The sequence below is a fragment of the Ochotona princeps genome, chromosome 1 (assembly GCF_030435755.1).
Source record: "Ochotona princeps isolate mOchPri1 chromosome 1, mOchPri1.hap1, whole genome shotgun sequence".
NCBI lineage: Eukaryota > Metazoa > Chordata > Mammalia > Lagomorpha > Ochotonidae > Ochotona > Ochotona princeps.
Genome location: NC_080832.1, coordinates 49,982,409 through 50,005,032, shown reverse-complemented (window position 1 = coordinate 50,005,032; position 22,624 = coordinate 49,982,409). Strand labels below are relative to the sequence as shown.

General features: G+C 45.5%; 1 protein-coding gene and 1 non-coding gene across 2 annotated transcripts; one reads left to right on the top strand and one right to left on the bottom strand.

Annotated features, from left to right (window-relative positions):
* Positions 1-2,750: 2,750 nt before the first annotated feature.
* LOC118758355 (U6 spliceosomal RNA) lies at positions 2,751-2,857 on the bottom strand. The gene has a single exon (XR_004995653.2). It is a non-coding gene; the product is annotated as a U6 spliceosomal RNA (small nuclear RNA).
* A 10,735-nt stretch (positions 2,858-13,592) lies between these two features.
* On the top strand, positions 13,593-14,129 carry LOC131481249 (ret finger protein-like 3). The gene has a single exon (XM_058669285.1). The coding sequence runs from the start codon at positions 13,593-13,595 to the stop codon at positions 14,127-14,129; it is 537 nt and encodes a 178-aa protein (XP_058525268.1).
* The last annotated feature ends 8,495 nt before the right edge of the window (positions 14,130-22,624 follow it).

The window sequence follows — 22,624 nt, the reverse complement described above, 5'->3', positions numbered from 1 at the left end:
CCATCGCCACCCCAACTCTTGAACTAACCAGTGGGGCTAGAATTTCCACAGGGTTTGGCTACTCATCCGCCACAGAATCTACCCCCTGATATGGTTCTCAAGTGCTAGTTAATGTCATGGCCCTGCCTAATGTGACCCGTCTGCTGATCCACTATTATGTCAGGTAATAAGATATGATCCTGCTGGACAAGCCCCGAGCCTAGCTTTTGCATGGACTGGTGTTCGGTGGTCAGCATTATTCAGTGATTACAAGTTCTTCAAAAGAAGAGTTACAGTCATTGGGAATCTTTAGGATTGATTCACATTCCAGAAGCACAGAGGGTTCAACGGGGAGCTACCTAAGCAGCAATTCAAAGAACCAAAACCCCAGAGCTCCCCAGCCGGGTGGCCATCAGGCGGAGCCTGGTGCCAAATGGCACACTGGCTGCGTGGGGAAAGCTCACCATGTGCTCGAGGTGACTGAGGTCAGGGATACAAGCATGGAGATGCCCAGGCCTGGGACCTCCCAGCAGCCAGCAGGCTGCTGGAAGTTTCAGCTCCCAGGCTCAATGTCGCCCCCCTCTCCAATCCCATCCCCTGCCCAATGATGGTGGCAGGTGAGCCTCAGGCCTGCTTGGGACCCAGAGACTTCCCCTTTCGGTGTACTCACCCTGAGGGTAGAGCCCCTGGAGCCCAGGCAGGCCCAGGGACAGCTCACCACGTGCACGTTGTGGCTGAAGTCAGGGATCTGAGCATGTAGACACCCTGGGCTGAGACACGCCCCCCCCCCCCCCCCCCCAGCAGCAAGCAGGCTGCTGTAGAAGATTACTTTTAAAAATAGAAAGTATGGAAATAAACTTAACTTGTATTTAATCTTAAAACATGGAAAACTTAATCATAATTACAATTATTATAAAATTTAGGTTCATGCATGTTTTGTGACATGTTGTGCTAGAGGTATAAAGATATTACAGATACTTTGAGACCTGACATGTTGGCTCAATGGCTAAATCCTCACCTTGCAAGCATTGGGATCCCATATGGGCTCCAGTTAATGTCCTGGATGCTCCAGTTCCCATCCAGCTCCCAGTAGAGGACTCCCCAGAGCCTAGTGACTCTACAGCAGCATGGAGATCCAGAAGAAGGTCCTGGCTCCTGCTTTTGGATTGGCTCAGCTATGGTATTGAGGCCATTTGAGAAGTGAACCAATAGATGGAAAGTTTTTCTCTCTGTCTCTCCTTTCCATAGATCTGATCAGCATTTCCAATAAAAATAAAAATATCTTAAAAGAAAAAGATATCACACATAATTGATTCCAAGTTATTACAAAATTTGAACATAAAAAAAGAGATTTCTCTCTAAATCCAATATTAATGTAGTACAAAAGATTATGGGAACTAGCATGAATGTTTCTGGAAAGACTTATTTTTCCTGGCACACAGAGGTTCAGTGACAGCAAACAAAGGTTCTCTCAAGCTACACGAAAGGCTGGCTGAAAACTGTAAAACTCATTGAGAATGAGTCCCTGTCATTGTTGAAATTTGTTAATGGTCTAATAGTTATGCAGTAGTAGAGAACACTTGGATTTGGAAAAATCTTGGCAGTAAACTAATCAGATGGGACAATGAAAATAATCTCATTATGATTGGAGAAAGGAAGAAAAATGTTCCATTTTTAGCCACACTGTGTGAATCAGTTTTGAGATGGCAGAAGCCAGCCAAATAATGGTTGGGTTCATAGTGAAGGTCTTGGATTGCAAGACAAGACTGGCTGCTGAGTAGATTATCTAATATGGTGCACAGTAGTGGTTCTGAAGAAAACCCTGGGTTGAAGAGATCCTAAGACTCAGACACTCTCTTGGAGAACAAAAACTCCTGGAATTTTTATGTAATGTGGTAAGGAAAAATAGCACCATGAAAATCAACCAAAGCATCATCTCACAACAGACAGGGCAGTGGAAAAAGTAAGAATTGAGACTTTTTAATAAATTAATTTATTTGTTTATTTGTTTGTTCGATTGCTTTTTATTTCTCCTGCCCACTCCCCCCACCGAATTCCCCTATAAACAGTGACACGTTCATCACTGTGGGCATGGACAATGGCAGAGTCCAGCCTCCCATTTTCAAGATACAACTAATAGTTTCATTAGTAGTCCATCTTTGATCTGGACTTAGAGATGCACACTGCACTGCATTCTCACATCTGGACATGATAGCCTCTTTTTTTATTATATATATATATTTTTTTATTAATTATTTAGCAATATGTGACAGTTTCATAGGCTCTGGGAGTCCCCCCATACTTTCCCTTCCCTCCCCCCCGGTGGATTCCTCCACCTTGATGCAGTATTACAATTCAAATTCAATCAAGATTCTTTCTTTGCAAACATATACCAAGCGTAGAGTCCAGCTACTTATTGTCCAGATGGGTTGAACAGTTTCTTGGGGAGACCATTTCTGGTCTGAAGTTAGAGCTGGTAGAATATCATCACAGTCGATTAAGAGTCCCAATATAACATCAACAGCAATTTGCAATATTATGGAATTGACATGGTTTTGAGTAACCAGTATGTTAAAAACAAAACAAAACAAAATAAACAAAAAAAACAGAAACAAAAACAAAACAAAAACAAAAACAAAACAAAACAAAACAAAACAAAAAAACCAAGTCCTAACCACAACCTATGATTAGCTCATTGACATTTCACTTTTAGTTTATATACAGGACCGGCTGCCATATACCTTAAAATGGCTATAAGGTACCATTCAGCTAAAAATATGGAACGCTTCACGAATTTGCGTGTCATCCTTGCGCAGGGGCCATGCTAATCTTCTCTGTATCGTTCCAATTTTAGTATATGTGCTGCCAAAGCGAGCAAGACATGATAGCCTCTTAAGTGAAAAGCCAAGATACAGAAACAACAGGAAGAAAAATACAAGTTTGCAACACCATGAATTTCTCAAGAGGTTTTGATAGTTCAACAGGCCTGAATTGCTTGCGAACCCACCACTCCAATCACGATGAAATCTCTCCCGAATCCACTGGCTGCTATAGTCTACCTTCTTGTCTCCGTCTGCTCAGACCTTCACTGCCAACGATTGGCTAGGGTAGTTGATCAATTTGTTCTGTCCTCCGTCCTCTGCCTTGGTACCAGATGTCCTCTGCAGGCTCCAATGTACTGCCGTGTCCTCCATGTATGCTTGGATATGCCTGTCCTCTGTTCCGTCTGAGCAACCGAGGAGGCCCAGCTCTGACACATCCACGTCCACAGTCAGCCCATGGAACCTGCAATTCTCTGCATGTTTAGGGTTCTGTGTCCAGCAGTTGAATAGGTAGGGAATCACCCAAGAAACCTTGTCTGAGGTCATCCCAGACCTGATTCTTGTGTGTTTGCTAGTACAGGGTCTAGGAAAAATCTGTCACCCAAATCAGCCTTTGCACACAGTGGTAGTTGCAATTGCTAGGTCTGTTCTGTCTCCAGCCCCATGTTTTATGCAACTCTAACTAGCATGCAAGAGAACCAGGCCTGGGGGTAGATTCTATGGGGGAAAGTAGGCCCAACCCTGTGGAAATATAAGTCCCACTGGTTAGCTCAAGAGTTGGGGTCGTGACTGGCTGGACTAGGAGTGAACATGAAACTCACCAACACTCATGGGTACTGGAGCTGAGAATAGGCTGGGCAGGTCCAAGCTGCAGCACCTGCATGTGCATCCTAAAACAGGCTGTAGTGTGGGACAGCCTACAACATCCACCAGCTCATACAAAGGCCATGCTGGAGGGGCAGGCTATGCTGGGCAAGGGTCTAGCACCTGCTGGAGCATGTGAGATCTGGGGCTAGAGGTGGGCTGAGCGGGGAACCTGGGAGACTCCCCTGCTGGGCCATAGCTTTTACTGGTGAGCACATGTTCTAGACTCAGGAGTCAGGCAAGTTGGGCAAGGTAGACCCACCCATTGACAAGTGTGTGGGATGGTTTTGGAAGGGGGCAGACTGGGCAGGGCCAAGTAGATCTTAGTCCACTGGTGAGTGCACAAACCAGTTTGGAGTACATGTCATGCTGGGTTAGGGTATTCACATGAGCCAGAGATGGAAGCAGACTGAGCAGGGCCAGGTTCCAGCACCTGCCAGCAAGAGTTGGGCCTGGGACCTGGCTAGGTCAGGACAGGCTACAGCATCTGAAGGCAAAGGCAAAGGCTAAGGCGGATGGGGGCTATGCCAGGTTGGGTCAGAGCAAACACTGGCATACATGAAATCTGTGGAATGGAACAGGTCTGGCTGGGGACCAAATGGGACACCCTGGCCTGGTTGTGATCCCCATTGGAAAGCTCAAGGGTCAGGGTGGGGGCTACAGTTTAGTCTGGATATAGCTGCAGAATCCCCCAGCATGTGTGTGGGCTGGGTATGGGATGTGCCAGACTGGGCTAGATCTGGTGGCATCCACTGGTACTCATGAGAACCTGGATAGGTATATGGTGGGCTAGGTCAGGTCTCTGCCCCTGCTGAGCCATGTGTGAGCTATGTCTGGGTATGGATCAGGCTTGGTTGAGCTGTAACATCCAACAATAAGAACCAAAATGGGTGAGGGATGGTCAGGAAAGGCCACTGTTCCTGCTAGGACAGCAGGTAGACTAAGTAGGGTTGGCAAGTAGACCTACCAGTATGTACAAAATCTGGCATGGTAGAGATCTGGACGCAGGAGCCTGGGGAAATTGTCTGTCGGGATACATTCCCTGCAGGTGAGTGCAAGAACCAAGATAGAGTGCAGTGCAGACTAGGCCACAGGGAAGGCAACAGAGAAGGAAGAACCAGAGAGTCCCAGTTGAATAGCCCAGCATTCTTATACATTTTAGGCTGTTATTTATACAGTCATGATTTAGCAGGCTTCTATTTGGTGGGTTTGAAGCAAGCAACTATAGGGCTGTGAATCTTATCAAACACCAGGTACCTCCTTCCTGAGGAGTGGTCTGCCTACTTGACCTTCATGGTGTCCCGCTGGGTGTCACTTAGGCTGTCAGGCCTGGGGTTCACATAGCCCCCAGCCAAGCCATTCAGGCAGAAATCACAAAAGGCAGAAAACACCTAGGTTCTTCAAAACTACATAAGACCTTGTACTCAATATGAGAAAAACAAAAAAAAGAAAGACAGAAAGGAAGGAAAGGAAGGAAGGAAGGAAAGAAAAGAGAAGAAAAGAAAAGAAAGGAAAAGTAAGAACAGAAAAGGAACAGGTTCCAACAGAAGTTGGACCTGGTCATTAGGAGGGAGATACATCCACAAGTGGAGCAGCCACAACTCACTAAAATATATCCACACAGGACATCAGTGGGCTGGCAGAGAGCTAGCCAAGGACCACATCCCCTCCACCCAACGCCACCTCTCTCTTGCATTGGCAGTTTGGAAAGACATAAAGAAATAAATCAGATATTGTGATCCAATAAAAACAACTTGAGGTCTGTGCTCCAACAGTTTAGTGTATGAGAAACAAGATATCATCAAGTTAAAAAGTAAACAAAACCTAAAAGCAAACACACAGCACTGCATTTTGCCTGCTGCAATGAGCAGGCACCCTACTCTCTTAGAGTGATTGGGCTGATTGCTCATTGCAGAGGTCAGGTGGTTTATTGCTAGGAAAATGCTGAAGAGTGAAAAAGATGGGATGAATCCTGAGGGCAGAGCAACAGCCTGCCCCAAATCCTATCTACCTGTCCTGAAAAGGAACCACCCTGCAGAGGAAATCAAGGACATCTGCATGACAATGGGACCCTGTTGAGTCAGCATTGTATCAGAAAGGCTGAGAGCCAGGTGCCATTAGCTAAGACCTGATGAGGTTTCAGGGCTGTGTCTCCAGACTGACTCTGGGATCCAGTGGGTTCAGAAGTGGAGTTGTGCAAAGTGGGGTTGTGGTACCAATGGCAGTAATTGGCCCCTTGGGACTGAGCTTTAGGATTCCCTAGGCTGACATTTTCCATGTGCTTCACTCCATCACACTCCAAATCAGGATGGTGCAGTTGAGGCCTGATGGCATTTAGGCAACAGGGTGTGGAGGGCGGGACCCAGAACACCATGGTGGGTGGAGTCTGGAGACTCAGCACACTTATAAGACCAGAGACTCAGAGCTCCAGATCCTGAGAGAGAGCAGCCCAGAGCGAGAGAGGGAGGCTTCAGGGCCTCAACACCAGCAGGGAGAAGACGTCTCCACGTCCAGGTCAGTGGTCCCTTCTGTCTGTGTCATGTCACACTCCCACCTCTCTGGCTACAATGTGATTTTCTCACACATTGGAGGTGGGAAGGAGCCAGTCTTGTGTTCACTTTATTTGGGTCTTTGCTCCCCTTCCTCTCAGACCTCCTCTCAAGTTGTACAGCTTCACTTCATGTTACTTTTCAGACATGCGCAGAGTTGACTGAATACTGCTTGCTATGTGTTCTGCTTTTATTTCTATGTTTTGTATATTTCCTTAGCTTTTGAAGAACCTCAGTATCAAAATCCCAACCATTTTTTTCATGGCTCATTGCTACTAAGAAACTGTGATCTTGCAGGCCAAAGGGCCTGTGTGGCCTTTAGTGACCAATGTGACCTTTAGCACTGATGGGCCCCAATTCTTGGAAATCAAGGCCCACTTAAATCTGGTTGTCTCACAGGTGGTTCCAAGTTATTAAGTGGGTGCTTCCCTTAGTTGCTGGAGGCATGGGCTGTCCCGCCAAGATAGGTAGGAAATGCTTGCTATTTCCCCTCACCTTGCAGACTGTTGTGAATTTCCCCTTTTCAAGCTATTATGACTTGCCCCTATAAAAACTCTGTGAAGGTGCTATTTGGGACCACACTCCTGGTAAGGCGTGTTGGTCCTGGCCGGTGGATCAGTTAGCTGCCTGGTTTCAACCAACAACCCAGGCTTGGGTGTACTGAGCTTGGATAAACCATCCTTGTGCAATTGGATCGACTTCAGACTCCTGGTGATTTCTGGGGATCTCAAAATCTGGGCACAACAAATGGGGGTTTGTCCGTGATCCCCAAGATCATCAGGACTCCACTGGAGGAGCATGTGCGGTGAGTCTCACCTCAATTCTCTGGCGGCTAATTGTTTTGTATTGTTTTTCTTCTCTTCTTCTTTTTGGCTGATTTTTTGTTTTTTGTTTTTTGTTTTTTTTTGCTTTTTTTTTGTTTTGTTTTGTTTTTTGTTTTTGCACCCAGTGAGGGGGCAGAAAGCTCCCAATGGGTCAGGCTTTTTGCCTAAGGAGTAGGCATGTCCACCCTGGTTGGTTTTCTTTTCTTAGGCCTGAACTGTTTGTGCTTGTCTTGTTCTTCAATTGTTGTGTCTTCTGTGTTTGTGGCTAAAGGTTAAATATTAAATTGGATAGCTGAATTTGGTGCTAAATTTTGAACTGGGAAGGACTGCGAGAGAGCCCCTCACCCAGAATTGGTTTGAGCCTATGAGGGTGCCCTTCAATTTTAGTGGGGGCAGTGGTAGAAGGTCCCACCCCAAAGTGAATCTCTGGACAGAGTGGGGACAATGGCTGAGAGTCCCCAGGAAGTAGTCCCCCGAGTGTGAGGTGTTCCAGAACAAGAAGCCAGAAGCTGACATAAAGCCTAGGTGGGCGCGCTGGTATTGGCTACTCGGCTGGGATCTCTTAGGTGACAGCCGGGGTCCTGGGAAGTGGCACTTCCCGGGGGCAAGTCAAAAATCAGAAATAGGGTTCTTGCCAGCTGTCTGTCTGTGGGGCAAGTCAAAGATCTGAAATAGGGTCCATGTCTATGTTCCAAAAGTTGGATTCCAGGATTGTAGACCGAGTGTTTGACTAATGGATTACAGGATTGTGTAATGGAGATGTTTATTTTAAATTGTTTGGTTTATATTTTGTTTGTTTGTTTTGCGGTGGCATTAACTTTATCCTCACCGCCTTATTGTCTGATTCTTTGTGAAAAACAACAGTGCTTTAACATCTCCTTTTAAGTTATTCTTATCTTATCGACAACTAAACCTGTTTACTAACTTGAGTAAATCCCTACCTAGTCTCGTTATCTTTTTATTGTTGTTTTTCCTTATCATATTTTTGACAATCTTTACATAGTTAATCAGGGCAAAAAGGCTCACGCACTATAGGAAAGTGGGTAACACTATTATTTCCATATTGTTTCCTTCATGTACCTGAGGTAAAGGGGATTTTAAGGGAGAAGCCCCACCCACCCCAGGTCCCTGATGTAGGTCTTGCTCAGATGGTTTTGATAGTTAACCAATTATGAATCGCTGCAATCTCACCACTCCAAGCACAATGAAGTTGTTGAACAATCCACTGATTGACATAGTCCATCATAGAGTCTCCATTTGCCCAGTATTTCGCTGCCAACATATAGCTGAGGTAGTTGATTGACCTGTTCTGTCTTCTGTCTTCTCTTGGTTAGGGTTCTGAGTCCAGCATTTCGATTATGGAGATCTCCAAAGAAACTTTGTCTGAGGTATTCCCAGACCAGATTCTTGTATGTACTAGCAAGCACAGGGCCCGGCACAGTCCATCGCCCCCATCATCTGGTGGTTGCAATTGCTGGGTTGGTTCTGTTTTCAGCCCTGACTTCCACTGGAACCAATGGGTGTTGCAGTCCAGCCTGGTTCTGCCCAGCACATACTCAGAGCTGGAGCCTAGTCAGAGAGACCCACAATAACCACCACCAGGCCTGCCCCCTACCCTGGTTTGCCAGTATGTGTAGCAGACTAGTCCAGTCTGCCCCACGTCCCATTTGGCTCTCATGTCAATGGGTATTGAAGCTTAGTTACATCTAACCAACTCACTACCCAGCCCTCATGAAAATTGTTGAATGCCTCTCTGTCTAGCCACCCCAGTCAGCCACTGTCCTAGTTTCCGTGCCCTCCCATGGGAGTGGTAACCCAAGAGGGGGGAGATTTCCACTATTTCTCAGGCCTCTCCCATTCCCAGATTATGCACTTTCCAGGTGGTTCTGTGGTTTGACTTTACAGAATTAGCCCCAGTGCCAGCTTCTGCCAGCTGATGCTGCGGCTAAGCCCAAACAACCCTCACCCACTCTAAATTTGTTTGTACCAGTAGGAATAATCAGCCCAACCTGGCTTTTCCCTGATCTAGTCCACATGAGGCGCACAGGTGTTGTAGCCCTGCTGAGTCTGGTCTGGCCCCATCCCAGCTCATGCTTTCCAGTGGGAGTAGCTGTCCAGCTAGGGAACCACCCGTTATTCCCCCTGCTGGCTCTTTAGCCTCCCTTCCTGGTTCTCACATGTGCTGGTTGGGTGCTGCAGTCACATCTGGTACAGGCAACCTAAACTTGGCATTCTGTATTGTGCACTGGTTTTTGTTGTGACCATACCTGGCTCGACCCACACTCTGTTCTGATGTTCAGATATATATTTTTAAAGATTTATTTATTTTTAGTACAGAGTTCGATATACACAGAGGAGGAGAGACAGAGAGGAAGATCTTCCATCCGATGAATCTCTCACCAAGTGAATGCAATGACTGGTGTTGGTAATAGGATATGATCGTGTTGGATGAGCCCCAAGCCTAAGCTTTTGCATGGACTGGTGTTCGGTGGTCAGCATTGTTCAGTGATTACAAGTTCTTCAATGGAAATTTAAGCTGTTACTGGAAATCTTTAGAATTGATTCACATCCCAGAAGCACAGTGGAGCTACCTAAGCAGCAATTCAAAGAACCAAATCCCCAGAGCTCCCCAGCCGGGTGGCCAGCAAGTGGAGCCTGGTGCCAAATGGCACACTGGCCGCGTGGGGAAAGCTCACCATGTGCTCGAGGTGACTGAGGTCAGGGATACGAGCATGGAGATGCCCAGGCCTGGGACCTCCCAGCAGCCAGTAGGCTGCTGGAAGTTTCAGGCCCCAGGTGCAAAGTCCTGCCCCTCCCCAATCCCATCCCCCATTCCATGCCTGTACAGTTGCATTTCAACAAAACTTTCTTTATAGATGCTGAATTTTCTTATTATTTTCATATAGAATTAAGCCTTATCCTTTAAAAAAATAAACAGTTAAAAATTGCTTAGTTGGCAAGCCATACAACAGTGTGGATCAAATTTGTCTTACAGTCTACAATTGCCTACCACTGCAACCACCCTACAAAGTTAAGCACGTGAAGAACTATAGGCTGATTCCATTGTATGATATCTTGCATGTTGTGTTTCTTAATGAATGACAGTACCTGTTGTATTCATTGACATATTTTTGAGAAAATTAATGTGAAAAGAGAGAAGAAATCTGTATTTGAGTTCATGTGGTATGTACAGTAAATGGTTTCATTGGCTCCCCAATCCCGTCCACTGCTCAATGAGAGCTGCAGGTCCCTGGCAGACCTGGAGACAGCGCACGACGTGCACATGGAGGCTGGCCTCTGGGATCCGGGCAAGAGATGCCTAGCCTCTCTCTTTTTTTAAAGGTTTATTTATTTATTTTTTTTTTATTGGATTGGCAGATATGCAGAGAGGAAGAGAGACAGAGAAGAAGATATTCCATCCACTAGTTCACTCCCCAAGCCCCCTCAACGGCTGGAGCTGAGCCAATCCAATGCCAGGAGCTCTATATGGTTTCCCATGTGGGTGCAGGGTCTCAAGGCTTTGGGCCATCCTCGACTGCTTTCTTAGGCCACAAACCGTGAGCTGAATGGGAAGTGGAGCCGCTGGGATTAGAACTGGTGCCCACATGGGATCCCAGTGCGTGCCAAGCGAGGACTAGAACCACTACTCTATGATGCCGGGCCCCCATGTAGTCTCTTAACACAACAGTCAAATTGAAGTTTTTCTGCTCTCTTGACTTCCATAAGACAGAAGCTAAGGAGAAGCTCCAGGCCTGCCAGCCATAGAAAAGGAAGGGGCATGCTTGGAGTCTGCCCTTCCAAGAATTTGAGGCTTTGTTCTTGTGGTGATTCGCACCAGCCTTCATTTGAGAAGGGGGTGAGGGGATTCCCAAATCAGCTAGAAGGTTGTTTGAAAAACTTCTCATTTCTAGTTTTGAGTCGGGTTTGTGTTACAATGTGTTTCCACCAACTGGGAGAAATGGTTAAAAATTACTTAAAGCCATTCTATTTAAAATTTGGTATGCTTTTATTTAGAAAATCTCTTAATTTGCAGTCTTATGTGATTGTTTCAAAATGTAAGTCAAGGTTAGCAGATGGCAAATCGTTAGAAGCCTGAGAGTGTGTTCTTTTTTTTTTAAAAGATTTTATTATTATTGGAAAGCCAGATATACAGAGAGGAGGAGAGACAGACAGGAAGATCTTCCATCCGATGTTTCACTCCCCAAGTGAGCCGCAACGGGCCGGTACGCGCCAATCCGAAGCCGGGAACCAGGAACCTCCTCCAGGTCTCCCACGCGGGTGCAGTGTCCCAAAGCCCTGGGCCGTCCTCGACTGCCCTCCCAGGCCACAAGCAGGGAGCTGGATGGGAAGTGGAGCTGCCGGGATTAGAAGCGGCACCCATATGGGATCCTGGGGCTTTCAAGGCGAGGACTTTAGCCGCTAGGCCACGCCGCCGGGCCCGAGAGTGTGTTCTTAGTGAGAAGGTTTCAGAAGGAGAGATAAGGAAGAGCATTACTTGTAGAAGTAATGCAGGAGTACGGCTATCACAGAATGGAAAGGGAAAGCTGGGACAAAATACTTAAAGGTTTAAGCATGTTGAGAAAGACATGTGGAAGTCAGAAAATTTGAGAAATGAATCGTCAAAGATTTATATATATATATGGCTCGAATTTTTAAGATACTATTACAAACTAATTTTTTACTATTAACACCAAATATATGTTGACATTAAGATTGATAACTGTGCAAAAAGGTTTTTTTGAAGTGTACACACATAGGAATACTGGTGAATATCTGAAATTTACAGGGGAGGGTTCTGGCATGATAGCTTAGGCAGGGCTTAAAGGCACGGCTCAATAGCTTAACAGTTAAGGGGCCCAGTGCTTTAGCCTACCAGCTAAAGCCCTCTGCACTGTTTGGCTACATTATGATTTTCTCACACATTGGAGGTGGGAAGGAGCCAGTCTTGTGTTCACTTTATTTGGGTCTTTGCTCCCCTTCCTCTCAGACCTCCTCTCAAGTTGTACAGCTTCACTTCATGTCACTTTTCAGACATGCGCAGAGTTGACTGAATACTGCTTGCTATGTGTGCTGCTTTTATGCCTATGTTTTGTGCTTTTTCTTAGCTTTACCTTAAAATTTTCTAGACTTTGACTTAGGTTCTAAAGTAAAGGCCTTAACTGTTTCAATAATTCTGTTGATTAAAAATAGTCATTTTTGGTCCATACGATGTTTGAGTGATTCATGAACACTGCAAAAGCACTTCCTAGGGATGGGATGGATGGGCATTTGTGTCTTCTTTGGGGTTTCCTAGCTCTATGCACAGGTGGAACAGGCAAACGATGTGAGGCTGGGAACACCAAGTGCAGTGAGCCTTTCGAAAGAAGGGTGCAGGCAGTCAGGGTGGTCTTTGGGGGAGGACACTGATCTTTGCGTGTTGAGCCGTGTTTACTTGAGAAGCATTGATAGGATCGATTCTACTTTTGTCCCCCTGAACTCAAGGCTTGGACATTTTTCCAATAATGGTTTAAAACACTTATTTTTCAAAAAGGTAATTTTCATGCCCATTTTTGCAAAGCTTTCTGCAGCTAACTTGAAAAGTCAGACTTGTCGAGGTTGAGAGGGGAGACAGAGAGAGATTCTGATTCTCTGATCCCCTGGGTTATGCTTGGGACTTTGTGGAGCCTCCAATGGCTCCTTGGATGGATCTTGGAAGATTTCCTGAGAGTCACTCTTCTGGGAGGACGATGATGTGGGTGACTTTGTGTTATGGATGGATGTAGATGAGAATATCATTGTCTGTTTGCTTTATTTGTGCAGTGCAGGGGATCAGTGGAGTCATCTGCAGGGTGGAGACCACATAGCCCCAGGTCTCCTGGAAGAGTGACCTGGGCTCAGCTTCAACAGAGAAGCTCCAGTGGCAGCAGACAACTGCCTGCCGACCAGTCCGCCGACCAACAAAGGCAAGAACGCAATCCAGCCCAACCAGTCAGCTTCCTTCTCTGCCAAGACTGTCTCCAAGGTGTGTTTCCCAGGTAACTTGGTCATTTTTGAACAGAAGCATCCCAGACGATGGCACGCTGTGAATCTGGAGTGAGCTGAGGAATTGCTTGTATGCCCCTTTCTCAGTGTTCCATTTTTTTCCCCTTTTTCCTTTATTTAGAAGCATCCGGATCACAGAAGAGCAGCTTGTGCAAGAAGGGCTCCAGGTTGCTTGTAGGAGCTGAGAGCAACAGGTCGTGTGGAGCTAGTCCCCTGACACTTGGGAAGCCTCAGCCTGCGAAGCCTCATCAGGAATCATGGCCCAAAGGCTGAAAGATGAGAGCACCTGTTCCATCTGCCTCCAGATATTCACAGATCCCGTGTATCTCTCGTGCTCCCACAGTTTCTGTTGGCATTGCCTTGAGCAGTTGCCGTCAATGAGTGAGGACAGGGGGATAGAGTGCCCCTTGTGTAGGGCAGTCAGCCAGAGGGCTCCATTACGTGAAGTGCAGCTGGAACAGATCAGCCTTTGCTTGAAGCAGCACTGGGGTCTAATAAAGACAGAACTGCTTATCTCGGATGAGATGCGGAGCATGTGGGAGGATGTGCGCCTAGACCCAGGCACAGCCCACTCGCTGCTGCTGCTCTCCAGTGATCTGAAGAGTGTGCGGTATGGCACAATGTGCCACAACACGGAGCCAGATGCTCGCAGAGTCACTCAGCTGGTCAGCGTGCTGGGCAGCCCCTCCTTCTCCAGGGGCTGCCATTACTGGGAGGTGGAAGTAGGAGAAGGCCATGAGTGGGCGCTGGGCGTGTGCCGGGACTCTGTGGATAGACAGTGCAAGGGTGATGTATCTTGTGAGCAAGGCTTCTGGATCATCAGCAAGCAGGCGGGAGAGATCCGTGCCCACTCCCTCCAGCCACGTATCCTGCGTGCCAGCCCTGGCCTGCACCGCGTGGGAATCTTCGTGAATGTGGAATTGGAAGTGGTCAAGTTTTTCGACGCTGCCAATAATTCCTACCTCTACATGTACAAATCTGTGCCCTCTTGTGAGCCTCTGCGTCCCTTCTTCTCTCCAGGACCCCCCAGGGAAGGGGCCACGGCTGTCCCTTTGCGCATCTGCCAATGAAACGCAGCCCTGGCTGGAAGTGCCTGGCTCAGGAGAACCAGGAGCAGACAAGGCGCTGGACTCTTGACATAAGCGAGGCTGGCATGGGGCGGGGATGTCACTTTCTAGAATGCTCCTAGCTCAGAGCCGGGTATGCATTTCCTCATGGATTGTGTAGCTTCCTCACTTACCAGTGCTCTTTGGCCACTTTGGATGCAAGGAATTTGGTCATGATGAGAAGAACCCATACACTTTATTGGTCTCAAGTCAAGGACAACATGGAGAAGATGCACCTGCCAGTGACAGGGATTATGAATAGGTTTATTAGAGAGTGGTTTTTCTTTCTTTTTTTTTTATGCTCCTGCCATTGTGGATGACAGTGATATTTGTGTGCATATGCAGGAGAGTGTCACAGAGGGGGTGTGGTCAAGAGAGGAGTGAGGAGCCCTACTGCATCAAATGCGATGTGCCCTCTGCTCCATTCTGGAGTGCGGCATGTTGGTGGTCCAAGCAGTCCTGCTTGCGGGACAGATGCTAGTGTGGCCCTCCCTTGTGTCAGAACATGTCATATCTGGCGGGGCAGAGGATGCAGAACCTTTTGAACTCTGTTCTAGAGAGAGATGTGAGGGCTGTGCCTGTGGGACTCATGAACTGTTGCCATGGGTGTCAAGTCACTGATACAAATGCCAACACTTGCTGATGTTTGAGAACGAGTTCCAGCCAGCTCAAGCCTAAAGCCTAAAGCCACAAGCCACTGCCCCAGCTCTTGTGAATGTCAGAATCCTCATCACTCAGGTTCATTCCTGAACTCATGTCTCATGAAAACAGTGTCTGTGTTCACTTTGGGATGTATTATTTACAGTTGTAGAATTGAAACTTGTATTTGCAATAAAATCTATGCAGCTTCCTCTGTTTTTGTGGTTATTGTGCATCATCACCTCCTCACCTCTGGTAGGAATTGCATCCCTTCTGAACCTGCGTCCTGTGCCTTTGCAGCCTCACCCCCTCTGAACTGCTTTGGGATGCTTGCTGGCCCTTGGGGGTGGTGCTTGGCTGGTCCACAGAACCAGCTGCTTCTCAGACGATGCCTGCTGCCCCACGGCTGCCTTGGGGCATGTTGTCAAAGCAGGCTTGAATGCCTCAACACAGAGACCCAGAATTCTCTTCTGCCCCCCTCTCTTCTCCAAGGTGTTGCAGAGACTCCTCTTTGCTTTGGTTCTCTTTGGATCTCTATTGGGTTCTTGGAACCCCATTCTTTCCTAAGGGTTGGCCTTGGGTGGGCTCCACCCTGTTTCCTGGGCATGGTATCTGCCAACAAAAGAGCTAACGTAGTCTGAAACACCATGGGTGTGGTTTGCATTTATTTCTTTCAATTGCATTTACTAGGAAGGCAATGCAATTCATACTTTTAAAAAATTGTATTAATGTTACTTGCAGGAGTTAGGGTGAGGAGTGGAGGACATTAGAGATGCACAGACAAAGTAAGAGAAAGAAGGACAGTGTGTGTGTGTGTGTGTGTGTGTGTGTGTGTGTGAGAGAGAGAGAGAGAGAGAGAAAGTCTTGTGACTAAATTTCAAGATGTAAAACCGGAAGCCAGAAACTTCTCTTGCATCTCCCACATGGGTGTGGGAGTCTGTTCTCCAGACTACTGCAGGTGCTTGACCTGGCCGTTATCAAGGAGCTGCATCCCAAATAGTGCAGCATCAACTCCAAAATACACAACCAAAGGGAATGGCAGCACACAGGCACAGGGATAGCCAAGCACCCCCCTCTTTGCTCCATGGAGAGTTTTGAAAGAAAACACTGTTGTGCTGGATTTTCAGATCCCCAGAAAATCATCAAGTCTGAAGTTGGTGCTAAGACAAAGGGGAGTTTTTTCATGTTAACCTAGGTCTCCCAGCCACATCTCCTACTCTCCACCCCTCCGGCCAGCCCAGCAGGGCTGGAGAGGGCAGGGGCCACTGAAGCCAAGGCTGCCTCTTGAATAGCAGGGCAGAAAAAAGAGAATGAGAGAGGGTCTCCAGGTAGAACAGCACCGGGTTCTTATACAATTTAGGCTATTAGCTATACAGTCATGATATAGCAGGCTTCCATTGGTGGGTTTAAAGTAAGCAGCTTTCAAAAGGTACCAATTGATGAGCTATAGGGCTATAGGGCGGTGAATCTTATCAAATACCAGGTATCTCCTTCCTGAGGAGTGGTCTGCCTACTTGACCTTCGTGGTGTCCTTCTGGGTGTCACTTAGGCTGTCAGGTCTGGGGTTCACATAGCCCCCAGCCAAGCTATTCAGGCAGAAATCACAAAAGGCAGAAAACACCTAGGTTCTACATTCCCCTCTATTTCTAGTGAATAATCAAATCTTTCATTTAATGACATACCTAGTAATACAATTAACAATGTACAAGCATTGTTGAAAATACTAACATTCAAGAATCTCTTAGTGCTAAGATGTTACATGCATACAAGACAGTTTTACCAGGAACCGGAGACTAACTACCCATCATCACTTCTGGCTGCTACATTTCCAAACAGAGGCCTGGACCTCAACTATATTTGGGGAAAAGGGAGGTTGTGGTCCACTCTTTGCTACTTCCTGCTAAAAGGGGCACCGTTGAGGAGGGCAGGGTTTGTCTCCAGCCAAAACTGAAATGAATGGCAGAATTCTGGCGGGGTGACTCAGGATGTGAAACCACCGTTGCACCATGAGGGGCACAAACACATATCATCCCACCAAGAAAGGGCCAAGGCGAGCTTCGGTGTCAAGCAGAGTTTAAAAAGGCCTTTTCTCTGTCTCTTCCATACTCTTCTTCCTCTGCTGCCTTCAACATCAGGTCTGTCTGTCTGCTGCATGGGGAAGGGAAGGGAAGCCCGTGACCATGGTTCCCTGAAACAAAGCCCATCTAAATTCTTCCCATATATTTGTCCGAGTGATTCTTTCTGTGCTGGTTGGTGTATCTAACAGTAGGGAACAGGCAACTGTTAGATTTTTCTAAAACAATTATACTTGACCAATTGTTACAGCCCTAGGAGTTGCAGGAGGACACATATAGCCTAGAACATAAAGCACAGCACTGAAAACATTGTTGCGAGACCTACTAGTCACACTGTAGATGGCAAAAGATTTAAACTGGTTTTCATTTACAATAACCTGTCAGGAGCCATGCACTATAGCCACACTGAAGCCATTTTGAATATAGACCTATGGGACAGTGGAAACCCCCGGTTGGCTAGATGCTTGGGAAAGAAGTTATGAAACTAATCACACGCTTAGCTTCAATTGTTCCTAGCAACTGTTTCAGAATGTGATTGATGCTGTACTTACCAACATCTTGTTACTGATTACCTATGCTATTGTCGATATGTTGGTTACTATTGTTGATATGGTGGCTGCTCAAGAACAATCGGTCTTGAGACCATGGCTTGCGTCCCAGTTTCTCTTTCCCTGAGCCTTAGTTACTGAAGAATATAAAAACCCTCAGTTGAAATCAATAAATTGACAGCTTGATCAGACCTACTGTCTTGATGTCCATTCTTTGTGTCTCTTGTCCCTTCATTCTCTCCTAGGTGGCTGCGACCCTGTTGACTGTCCTGCTGGACGGGACAATAACCCAGCAGTTTGTAGTATTCTAGCAAGATTTTAAAGAATTTTATACACTTTAAAGCAGAAGCAAATAATCTACTAGCTTGTAGTCTAACAAGCCATGTACTTGCAATTGAAGAACCCAAGAATCTTAAGTAGGTTTTTTTTTTTTTTTTTTTTTTTTAGAGCATGCAAACAAAATTTATTAAGTGTACAGAGAATTTGTACAACTGTCTTTTTTTTTTGTTTCATTTTTTTTATTATTATTTAACTTCATTAATTACATTGTATTATGTGACACAGTTACATAGATACTTGGGTTCTCCCACCCCTCCCCAAACCCTCCCACCATGGTGGATTCCTCCACCTTGTTGCATAACCACAGCTCAAGTTCAGTTGAGATTCCCCCATTGCAAGCATACACCAAACATAGAGTCCAGCATCTTATTGTCCAGTCAAGTTCAACGTCTTCTTAGGTATACCCTCTCTGGTCTGAAGACAGAGCTAGCAGAGTATTAGTAGGTGAGCAAGGAGATCCCAAACAATTTAGTAAGTGAGGAAGGTATGAGCTCTGCTTCAGAGCACTCAGGGTGTATTACCCCAGTAAGGCCTAGTCAAAAAAAACTGAAGAGGGAGATGGCAACCATCCCTGTCGGGGCCTAGTTGTGGCACTGGTTGAGCAGTCATATGCCAGCCAACATATAGGCCACTGGGAACCACTGTATTCTAAGCTCTTCTATTAATAACTTTCAGATCAATGACTGTATTATTTACAAGCTACACGTAACTAAATGTAGCCAGTTAGACTACTGGTTGTAGGAGTGTACCAAACTTTGGAACAACTGCCTCAGAGCAAAAGAGCTAAAAATTCAGACATAACCAAAACTGAGATTATACATCTTAATATTTACTGTGATTCTGAATATGCAGGTCCCGCATGGGAAGTCAGTAAGGTGACTCTAGTAACTTGAACAGATTAGCACTCTTATATGCGGGATTTCAGTGATCACCTGAGGCTCTTGACACGTGATGCTTAGGCTGTGGAAGCCTCTTGAATCCACAACAACCCCATGAATCATTAGACAAGCCATACCCAAAGTGAAAGCTCTCTCCTCTCGAGAGAATAGCACAACCATCTTTGATGGCTACTTCTTTGCACCAGGGTGTGGACCACTGATGTCCTTCATGGAGGCACACTCTTCACAGCAGTGTCCTGGCATTCCTCACCTGATATGCTTGCTTTCTTGCTGGCTCTGTTGTCAAACCAGAATGCCTTTGGGCTGACACTGAGGCCACTGCGTGCTACTTGAGATTGTCAGTCTATGAGTCTGCTGTAAGAGCTGTTTCCTATGTTGGAGCATTTTAACATTCCCTGGCATCTGAATTTCATTGAACACTTTCATACATTTCATATAGCCATACATTTTACCATCTAGCTCATGGGGATTTGGGGTCCTGTTGCCAGTTTTGAAACTGTACCTGAGCAGTAAGTCCATTTGAACACATTCAGAACTATTCAGCTGAACAGACTTCGTAGGTCCTGAGAAAACAGAAACAGACATGACTCTCCAAGAGCTTAATTGTGTATCCATACATTATTTTCAAAAGGATTTAGCTTAGCAATTCTCATTTGTGAATATTTTTATCTATAAGCCAATTAAGATAGACTACCTAGTATGGCACATAAACATGTACATGCATATCAGGTAACACACATTATACAAACAGCTTTTGTAACAGCTTCTTGACAATTCTCTTAAGTGTTTTTAAGTTACTGATTGTTGAGAGTTACATTTTACTCTTGTTTTTTTTTTATAAAGATGTATTTATTTTTATTACTAAGTCAGATATAGAGAGAAGAGAGACAGAGAGGAAGATCTTCTGTCTGATGATTCACTTCCCCAAGTGACCACAATGGCCAGAACTGAGCCAATCCGAAGCCAGGAGCCGGGAACTTCCTGCAGGTCTCCCACATGGGTGTAGTCTCTCAAATCTTTGGGCCGTCCTCCACTGCCTTTCCAGGCCACAAGCAGGAAGCTGGATGGGAAGTGGAGCTTCCAGAGATTAGAATCGGCACCCATATGCATCCTGGTGCGCTTAAGGCGAGGACTTTAGCTATCAGGCCATGCTGCCAGGCCCACATTTCGCTCTTAATAAGCTGAGTAAACTATTGTCAGCAACACCTGCATCACCGTGTTCCCTAAGCTGAGCAGTGGGACTAGGGTTACAAGAAAGGCAGCACACAATGGGTCATTCTTGTAAAGAGAATGCCGTTTATTTGAATTTGGCCTGCGTCTTTATAGTCTGCCTAGTTCCTCTCAGTATTTTCCCAAGGCTCAAGCAACTCCTAAGCTCCCCTGGCGGCATCTTAAAAAAGGGGAAGCAGGGAATAGGGAACTTGCTGTCAAGCCAGGGGCTAAATGTATCCGGCCGAGATTTCCTATCCTGTTACCCCTAGAGAAACAAGCTAAGCTGTGGAGTTAACCCTTGGGAGACCCAGCCGTGCAAACTATCACTGTAGTTTAGCATTAAACTTTACCTTTAATGGATACAATAGGTCTGCTGGAACCTAGAACACAAAGTATCCATGTTTAGAATTATCAAACATTAAGCAAGTAGAGACATCTGTATTTCAGATAGCACTCTGAAACCACCTGTAGGTATTTACACACTCTTGCACTTTTTAGACCCAAGTGTCTAACCATTATGACTGACTATGCCACAACCAGATGGTCACTTAGAGATCAGGTTTGAAGGTTTGAGGAATATTACATAAAAACAACAAGAGGGAGTATACCAAAAAATAATGTATTCCTCTAGCAGATACCTTTTCTTAGTTGGTTAGTTCCTGTTCCCCTACCTGGGGGTAGGATTTAACAAATTCAAAGGTTGAAACAATAGAGCTTACTGCAAAGAAGCTGGATAGACAATTGACAAAGTCACCAATTTGTATCCATTAACAATCCTCAAAATTTCAAACTTCCATTGTCAGATATTCAAGAGCTCTTCCATGGATGCACACTTCAAAGGCATTTTGCAGATATCAATTCAAATGTCAGTGTACATTAGATATTGATGTTAAATACTTAAACAGCATTGTAGCAATATCTTAAAAATTATAGGCAGTTCCATATAAAGCAAGATTCATTTCTTAAACTTTAAGACATTTTTTAACCTCTTTCTTAACATGCTTAGACCTTGAAGCATTTTGTTTTACCTTTCCCTTTGCATTTTATGATAGCCATACTCCCGCAGGACACAATATTTTAACAGCAATGTTCTTTTCAATAATTCTTCTATAACCTTCTCACCAAGAACACATTCTCAGGCTTGCAAACATCCTTCATCTGCCAATTTGCTGGATCTACATTTTGAAACAAACATTCAGAACTTCAAACCAAGACACTTTTGAGGGAAAAGTAGGTTAAATTTTAAACACAATAGCTTCAGGGAATCTTCAATTATTTTTCATGATAGCCAATCCATGAAAACATTTCAAGACACAAACCCGCCTCAGAATTGGTTACCTTCTTCCAGCTGATTTGGGAACTTCCCCCTTCTCAAATGAAGGCAGATAAGAGTTACAATGGCAAGGATAAGGTCAAAGTCACAAATTCTTCAAAGGCCAGGCTCCAAGCAAGCCCCTCCCTTTTCCTGGGCTGATAGGCATCTAGTATCTTCTTATCTTCTATTTTATTGAAGTCAAGGGTATGGAAGCACTTCAGGTTGGCTGTTGTCTTAGGAGGCTGCCGAAGAATTTACTGAACTTAGTTAGCAGATTTAGTTATTGATCAATAAGATGAAAATAACTTAAAAGGAGATGTTAAAATGCTGTTATTTTCTGACAAGGGATCAATCTTCAATTTCAATTCTATTTCTTTAAAGGCTTAAATACTTAGAAGATGTACACAATGTAAACAATTTTACCACACATTCTTTAATAATTTGTTGTCTGGGCTAAGCAGCGTGGCCTAGTGGCTAAAGCCCTCTCCTGAAAAGCGCCAGGATCCCATCTGGGTTCCAGTTCTAATCCTGGCTGCTCCATTTCCCATCCAGCTCCCTGCTTGTGGCCTGGGAAAGCAGTCGAAGATGGCACAATGCTTTGGGATCCTGCATCCATGTGGGAGACCTGGAGGTAGTTCCTGGCTCCTGGCTCCTGGCTTTGGATTGGCACAGCACTGGCCATTGCAGCTCACTTGGGGAGCAAAACATCAGACAGAAGATCATCTCCTCCTCTTACCTCTCCTCCTCTCTCTATATCTGACTTTGTAATAAAAATAAATAAATCTTTAAAAAAAATTCGTTGTCCTCATGTAAGGCAAAATCTTACAAACAACACTTCTTCATAAATAAGAACACAGATAACTTACAACCTGAATCAATTTTGTGATTAAAAAATATTTTGACCATTAAACATAAACCTCAATATACATTCTCTGTGTTAGTTATTTAAAACAATGTTAGAGTTCTAGTTCATATGATATTATGATATTATTATGCACAGCTAATTACCACAACCTGGTTCTTTACTGTGAGCTGAAAACACCAGCACAAAGAGGTATCTTAGGAAGTTTATTCCAATGGGGCAGGAACAGGGTGAAGGTGGTGGGGAGGCTAGGAGAAAAGGCAAGGGGAAGGGTGAATAGAGGCCAGAACAGAAGACAGAGACAGAGCCACAGCTGGGGGCCTTTTTGTCTGCAAGGTGTGGGGGAGTGGGGATTGGGAGGGATTGAGGGCGGGCCCCAGGGGATTGGCAACTACAGGTGAATGCCTAGGGATGATTGGTGAGTGCTCAGGGTTGGGGAAGGTGCTGGAAGATTGGAGGTGGGATTCTCAGGTGGCATGCCAGGTTATATTTAACTGGTGGATGGCTAGACCAGCACGAATTTCATGAGCTGAGAGGAAGAGGAAATCACACCGGGTACAGGGTGGGATA